The sequence below is a fragment of the Dromiciops gliroides genome, chromosome 5 (genome assembly GCF_019393635.1).
Source record: "Dromiciops gliroides isolate mDroGli1 chromosome 5, mDroGli1.pri, whole genome shotgun sequence".
Classification (NCBI taxonomy): Eukaryota; Metazoa; Chordata; class Mammalia; order Microbiotheria; family Microbiotheriidae; genus Dromiciops; species Dromiciops gliroides.
Window position 1 is genome coordinate 15,428,021 of NC_057865.1, and position 7,975 is coordinate 15,435,995.

At 44.7% G+C, this 7,975-nt stretch overlaps 1 protein-coding gene across 1 annotated transcript; it reads right to left on the reverse strand.

The window, feature by feature from the left end:
- Positions 1-474: 474 nt before the first annotated feature.
- Positions 475-1,794, reverse strand: LOC122729668 (60S ribosomal protein L3-like). The gene has a single exon (XM_043968640.1). It carries the CDS (start codon positions 1,770-1,772, stop codon positions 561-563), a length of 1,212 nt encoding a protein of 403 aa, XP_043824575.1. The 5' UTR covers positions 1,773-1,794; the 3' UTR covers positions 475-560.
- Between the last annotated feature and the right edge of the window lie 6,181 nt (positions 1,795-7,975).

Consider the following 7,975-nt stretch of genomic DNA (forward strand, 5'->3'; position numbering starts at 1 on the left):
TCCTTCTCGGGATTCCTACAAACATGACCTGACATCTCCTCCAGACAGAGAGTGATGTGGTTTGGGAAACTAGAAATAGCTTGAATGTCAGTTTAATAAAATATTAAATAAAATTGTTCCTGGAAGATCAGAGCTCTTAATGCTAAGTACGGTATTTGTATTTTTTACCCTGAAACTTTAGACACTGTTTCATTTTCTCTTTGTATCCTATGCCTGGCATAGAATCAATCAGCCCATGAGCATTTACTACATGCCAGGTAATGTATTGTTCTGGTCACTGGGGGTGCAAAGACAAAGACCATACAGTAGACAAATTAATGTGTTGGATGAGTAGAATTGATTTCCCTTCCATGATTCTTCTCTGCTCCATAAATATGGTGAGTACCCCGAGGGTTACTTGGGGAATATCTGGCTAGAGGAATCGTGATATGATTTGGCTTAGAACCTGGGAATCGGCGTTGGTTAATATGTGGATTTTCTTTTTTTTTTTTCTTTTTTTTTTTTTTGAAAATAACCTCCATTTATTGAGAACCCACCAGCTCCAAGTTGGCCTGGAAACATTAGGCAGCTTCCTCTTTTGCAACTCGGTCCTTTTTGAGTGGTCCCATAAAAGCTTTCTTCTCCTCCACAGTCTGGAAGCGGCCGTGGCCAAACTTGGAGGTGGTGTCAATAAACTTCAAGTCTATCTTCTCCAGGGCCCGGCGTTTGGTCTGTACCAACAGAGACTTACGCAGGGTGAGGACCCGCTTCTTGGTCCCAACAACACAACCTTTCAGCATGATAAAGTCATTGGTCACCTCACCATAATGGACAAAGCCTCCCAGAGGGTTGATGCTCTTGTCAGACAGATCGTAATCAGTGGACGCATTGTTTTTGATCAGCTTGCCATCCTTGATCTGGTAACCCTGGCCAATCTTGTAAATCTTTTTGTTGATCTCAGTGCGATGGTGGTAGCCCTTCTGACCAGCACGAGCCACAGAGAAGGCCACACGGGCAGGATGCCAAGCACCAATACACGCCACCTTACGCAGGCCTCGGTGAGTTTTCCGGGGCAGTTTCTTTGTGTGCCAGCGGCTGGTGACACCTTTGTAACCTTTGCCCTTGGTCACTCCAATGACGTCAATCATTTCATCTTGTCCAAACACAGTGGACACTGGTACCTGCTGCTCCAGCTTCTCCCGGGCCAAGTCCAGTTTCTCAGCCACACTGCCACCATTCACCTGGATCTCCATCAGGTGAGACTTCTTCTGCCTCAGAGGGAGCAGGCGCATCTGGGTGTGGGCAATGACTCGGATAACCTGACAGTACTTCTTCATGCTGTTAAAGTCTTTCTCCAACTGCTTCTTGCCATCATCATCTTGCCACTTCTTGCAGTACTTGGTGAAGGCCTTCTTCTTGGACTTATGCCAGTTCTTGTAGAATCGCCTCTTACACTCATCACTGATGTGCTCAGCAAAGATGGTTTTGAAGCTCCGGAGACTTCGAGGGGTCTGAACATAACCCACGATGCCTACAATGACCATGGGGGGCGTCTCCACAATGGTGACGGCCTCGACCACTTCCTTCTTGTTGACCTTTGAGCCAGGCCTGTCCACCTCTCGCACGATGTGGGTCATGCCTGCCTTATAGCCCAGAAAAGCTGTCAGGTGGATGGGCTTGCTGGGGTCATCTTTGGGGAAGCTCTTCACCTTTCCCCGGTGCCTGCTGCTTCGCTTTCGGGGCAGGAAGCCCAGAGACCCATGCCTGGGAGCAGAAAATTTCCTGTGGGACATGATGCTACTGCGGCTGCCGCCAAGGCGAGCTGGAAGAGCTGGATTTTCTTTTAAAAATGGATTATAGGGGCAGCTAGATAGCACAGTGGATAGAGCAACAGCCCTGGAGTCAGGAGTACCTGAGTTCAAATCCAGCCTCAGACATTTAACACTTACTAGCTGTGTGACCATGGGCAAGTCACTTAACCCCAATTGCCTCACTAAAAAAAAAAATGGATTATAAACAACCCAATAAGAAATTATAAATATGAAGAATTTGAATATAGCAAGTCTTGTATTTGGAGATGCAGAGGAAAGAGAAGGACTGCAATAAGGGAGACTGAGGCAACATTCAAGGCGATATCACTGAGATCTAAACCAGCTGCCTAAAGTAAAGGCTTGAACCCATCTTTTCTCGGAACCACAGATAGAGAGCAAGTGGGAGGTGTCACGGAAATCCAATCCAAGCCTCTTTTACTTGGTTTTGCTGAACAATTTTCAGGTGTGTGTGGACACACGCATATATTTACATATACACACAAATATATATACAAACACATGGCTATATATAGAGTCAGTCAACATTCAACAAGCACTGGATATACAATGAGGTAGTGTTGCATGGTGAATAAAGAGGCAGCCCTGCCCCACCCTCCCCCAGGAAGACAGAGGTTCAAACAGATCCCACTGACACCCATTGGTGAGTTTTGTTTTTTTGCTTCTCTATGTATCTCCAGTGTGGGTGCTTGACATAGAATCGGTGATTAATATATGCATATCGAATGACTGATTGTGAGCTAGTCTTAGGTCCTCAATGCTCTAAGCACTTCTCTGAGACTAATTGCGCATCTCCTTCATCTCCTTCACAAGTTCACTTCCTTAAAAATCTGTGGTACCCACATTCTCACAAATGCCTGTGTATAGAGGCTAAAATTCTAGCTAGTCTGTCTAAAATATCTAATGAGTGGTTGCCAATAAATTATAAGCTGTAGCAAGAGTTAGACTTTGAAGCATTTATTAAGGAGAATAAGAATTTGGTAAAGAGAGAGAGAAAGGCCTAGATTCATCTATCTATCAAAGGCAGAGAGCATTCCTAGCTCCGCTCTCAACCAGAGTGGCTAAAGTAAAGGCTTGAACCCATCTTTTCTCAGAACCACAGATAGAGAGCAAAAGTGGGAGGTGTCATGGAAATCCAATCCAAGCCTCTTTTACTTGGTTTTGCTGAACAATTTTCAGGTGTGTGTGGACACGTGCATATATTTAATCAGAGTCCTGAGGAAAGAGAGCGAGAGAGCCAGCCTCACCCCCTCTTCCTCCCACAAGCAAACGTCACTTCCTGACACCAAAGAGCTGCATGTCTTGCCCTCAGATGCCTTCTCCTCATGGTGGAGCATCCTGTAGTAAGTCTCCAGCAGGTGGTGTCATTCCAATCATCACACCTGTCAAAACTGCCCCAGACTGATCTGAGGTAGCAGGGACTCAGCAGATAGAGCTGCCAGTCAGGGAGACCTGAGCTGACATCCAACCTCAGATACTTATTAGTTGTGTGTCATGTAACCTCTGCCTCAGTTTCTTCCATTGTAAAAGGGAGATAATAACAGGACCTACCTTGTAGAGACGTTGGGAGGGCAAAATGAAATACTTGTAAAAAGTGCTTAGCACATAGTAGGTGCTATCTAAATGCTTGCTTCCTTCCTCTTTCTTTTCCATTTCTGACCCTTTCTTCTCTCCTCCCCGGGTTGAAGTGCTCGACCTCAGCAAATATCTGTAAAGCCCCTACTAAGTGCAAGGTACCATAATCAGGTCTGTGGGTCTGCAAACAACAAATTACACGGTCCCTTTCTTGAAAGAGCTGACAGTCAAGCCACATACCCAAATAAATCCGGGCTGGCCCGAAATCTTAGTGCAGTTTAAAGCTTTGGTAGCTTAAAACAGTGCTAAGATTTTGGGGACACTCTGTATGACACAAATGAAGTGTATGATCAGTCTTCATTGTGCCCAGGGCCAGAGGTCTCCACAGTGGGGCACTCACATCCCAGGGAGCATAAAAGATGATCCCTGGGCCTGGGCAAAGAAAATGCCAGCACCAAGGGGAGCAGCCCAGCTGATTCTTGTTTCTGCAGCTCTGGTCCACTCCTGAGGCTCTCCCTCCCCCTTGCCTATGCTCAGTGGGGGTTCTGCTGGAGGGGAGCCCCATACACTATACCCTCTCTAGGAAGGCAGGGGCCTGAATACCTGATCCACCCCGCATAGCCATTGGAGCATTAGCACATCTTGAACTCAAATGTCCTCTGACCCAGCCTCTGCCTACCATCCAAGGACCCAGGCAACAAAAGGGGGTGATGGACTCTGCTTCCTCAGGAGTGGGGGCTCTTTTAGGGCCTCAACACTAGAGGGAGAGGTGGAAGGTGAGCCCGTGGGCTAGAGCTGATCCACACTGCCCAGTGCTTAGGAAGGGGGAGGCGTGTCCAGGCTGCAATGGGGGCGGGCAGACCCTGCTTCCCAGGAGTGAGGCTTCTTCATGAGCTTCACCCTTAGGAAAGGATAGGCAGGATGGGGCCCCTACAACCTAGCACAGAATGAGGGAGAGACTTCACTGGAATCCTGGGGCATGGTGAGGTCAATCTATGGGCACAGGTGTCTGAGCTGGCCCAGGAGGGGCCAGCTGTACATTGCCACCAGCCTGGGCTCTTCTCACCCTCTCCCTTCACCCTAAGAAGGAGAGAGTGTCATGCTGGCCCTAGATGAGCTTGGGGAAGGAAAGGGCACACAGCCTTGATGTCAGAAGGAATAAGAGAGAGCAAACATCAGTTGGAGCTAACCAGAGACAAGGGGCAGCCTTAGGAGCCAGTGGGCCTGGGGCTCTGAGCTCAGAATTCCCTGCGATCTACAACTCTGCTCCCAACACTCACCAAAAAATTGTGGCTGGGGCTATTTCAGTCTCTGGGGACCATTCTTTCTGTCTTCGACTTCCTTGGCAGCCCATGTCCACCAGCCAAAGGCTATTTAACTGACCTCTGCCAAACCCCCAATGCCTTCAGCAGCCAAAGCTTGGTGTTGCTTGTCAAACAGTATCATCAATAGAGTAATGAAGTGGTGCTAGCTGTCTGCCTGCCCTTCCTCGCATCCTATCTATCTCTCAGGGAAAGACAGAAATGGAACCTTCAATCTAATAGGAACTGTGCTGTAAGCAGCCCCAGGTCAAGCTCTAAGACCTGAAGTTGCAGGTTATTTGCAGATCTATCTCAAGGGAAAGAATCTCCACATTGGAAGTTTCTCACACCAGTAAAAGGTGCCTCCCATTTCCTCTATTTACTTACATGTTGAATCTCCCATTAGAATGGGAACTCCAGTGGATAAAGCACCGGCCCTGGATTCAGGAGGACCTAAATTCAAATCTGGCCTCAGACACTTGACACTTACTAGCTGCGTGACTCTGGACAAGTCACTTAACCCTCATTGCCCTGCAAAAAAAAAAAAGAAAGAAAGAAAAAAGAAAAAGAAAAAAGAGAATGGGAACTCCTTGAGGGAAGGGACTGTTTTGTCTTTCTTTGCATCTGAAGTGTTTAGCACATTGCCTGGGACATAGTAAGTGCTTGCTTAGTAAATACTTGTGGACTTGACCATTGTGGGCCACCATTAACATGACTACCTAGCACCCAAAGTGTACCGTGTATGACCCAGAATGGAGATAAATCAAGTCCTTGTAGACAAGAGCTGATGTTCTGCAAAGACCAAACCAGTTTAACCAAGGAGAACAAGAGGGGGACACTCTGACAGAGATCATGAGGTGATTGCTTCCAACTCTGGAATTCATGTCTGGTAAAAGTTCTTAGCTGAATTATAATGGGAGATTGAGGCTGTGTGCGCAGAGATTATCAGGAAAGGTCCTTAAATAGGCTAATTGCAAGTGGGAGAAAAAGCCAATTAGGAGAATAGCAATGTATCTGTGTCTGAATCATAATCCTGATTGATGGGAAAAAGAAACCATAATACCTCCTTATTCCGAGTAACCAAAAGAGTAAGCAGTTTCAAAGTGTGAGCTATTGTCCCTTTGGATTTCCTGTGATGTGGAAATTATTATGAAAGTTTCTGCATCTGACCACTGGTGCAGTTGAAAACAGAGCAGCAACAAGGGTAGGGCAATTAGGGCTTCAAACAGACTCCAAATAAAGAGAGGCCTCCAGTGCCCAAATTTAGAGACTGACAGAAATTTTAATCCATGGAGCTTGGCACCTGAGCAGCAAGAATAACTAATTAAAATAGAAAGTTATCTAACAGTAGGCTGGGATGAGTTTCTGCCCCACCTTGCTTGATCCAGCCCCTTTGCTTAGGGTCTGTTTTGATGCACTTGTCAGAAACATAGAGACTCCTGGTTTTGCTTTTGGGGGATGAGTGTGCTTTTCCAAGTAAATTCCAAATTTGTATCCTAAAGAAGCCAAAAGATTTTTCTTTTGCTTAGATTCTTGGTGTGCTGGGCAGCTATTTTTTTTCTACTTGTGCAGATCTCAGCAACTCCACCACTCATTCCCATCCTGTGAAATTTTTTTCCATGCCCTTCAAAAAATCCTCCATAGAGAAATAGCCCAATACACAATATTCCTTCCCCTGGCTTTTTTCTTATCTTTGGGCTGCTCATTTGTTTTGCATTCTTGTTATAAGACCAATCCACCTCCATTTTCAGTCATATGTATCCTTCATGATCTGTGTTGTGGTATAGTAGAAAGGGTACTGGTTCTGATATCAGGGGACCTGAGCTCAAATCCCACCTCTGACATTTACTACTTAAATCTCTAGGTCATAAACAGGTTTTGGAATTTCATTGGTGTAGAGGATTTCTATTCTGGAAATTTCCCATGCTGATAAAATCATAGATTTTTCCCTCTTCACTTTGAAAAGTCTTAAAACACATTACTACAAACCAGGAAAATTCCAAATGACTGGAAGTGCTGTGAGGGCTAAGGGTTGATACCTCCCCGCCACACACACAAACACCTCCCTGGCAATAACTGCAAGAACCCCAAATGACAACAAAAATACATTTTTAAGAGAATAGCTTTTCTCCATTTTAAGTTGTGTAATTGTTATGCAATAATGGGAAGTCCTGAAAAACCACTGTAGCCTGGCCCAAAGGCTTATTTGTATGATCCCTTACTAGAAGCCATCTGCTTTTGCTTTATTAATGTTTTATTAAAAGCCATCTGGCTGCTGCCGCCATGTCATTTCTGATCTTCAAAGAAATGAGTGTGGAGGAGGCTAAACATTTTTTATTTCCAGAATAGTACAGATATCTCTCTGGTTTGGGGTATTTTCTGAGACCCATGAGGATCATGTGAAGCATGTGTACAGTCATATTAAACATATTTCTGCATTAGTTGTATTGTGAAAGAAGAATCAGAACACAAGGGAAAAACCTCAAAAAAAAACAGTCCAAAAGTAGAAACAGTACCTATATCAGATTGCTTTTTTGTCTTGGGGAGTGGGGAGGGAGGGAGAAAAATTTGGAACTAAAATTCTTATGAAAACAAATGTTGAAAACGATCTTTACATGTGATTGGAAATAAATACTTTTATGTACAGTCACAGTAAACATATTTCTGCATTAGTTGTATTGTGAAAGAACAATTGGAACACAAGGGGAAAACCTCAAAAAAAAAAAAACCAGTCCAAAAGTAGAAACAGTATAGTTCAATCTCCATTTGGAATCCACAGTTCTTTTTTCTGGATGTGGAGAGCATTTTCCATCATGAGTTCTTTGGAATTGTCTCGGATCACTGCACTGCTGAGAAGAGCTAAGTCTATCACAGTTGATCATCACACAATGTTGCTCTCGTTGTGTACAATGTTCTCCTGGTCCTGCTCATTTCACTCAGCATCAGTCCACTTAAGTCTTTGCAGGTTTTTCTGAAATCTGCCTGCTCATCATTTCTTATAGCACAATAGTGCTCCATAACACAATAGTGTTCCATTACATTCATATACCACAACTTGTTCAGCCATTCCCCAATTGATGGGCCTTCCCTTGATTTCAAATTCTTTGCCACCACAAAGAGATCTGCTATAAATATTTTTGTACATGTGGGCCCTTTGCCCTTTTCTATGATCTCTTTGGGATACAGACCTAGTAGTAGTATTACTGGGTCAAAGGGTATGCATAGTCCCATAGCCCCTTGGTCCTAGTTCAAAGTTGTTCTCCAGAAAGGTTGAATCAGTTCATAACTCCA

Excerpts from the sequence above, each read along its gene's own strand:
- LOC122729668 (XM_043968640.1), bottom strand. The coding sequence starts at position 1,772 with ATGTCCCACAGGAAATTTTCTGCTCCCAGGCATGGGTCTCTGGGCTTC.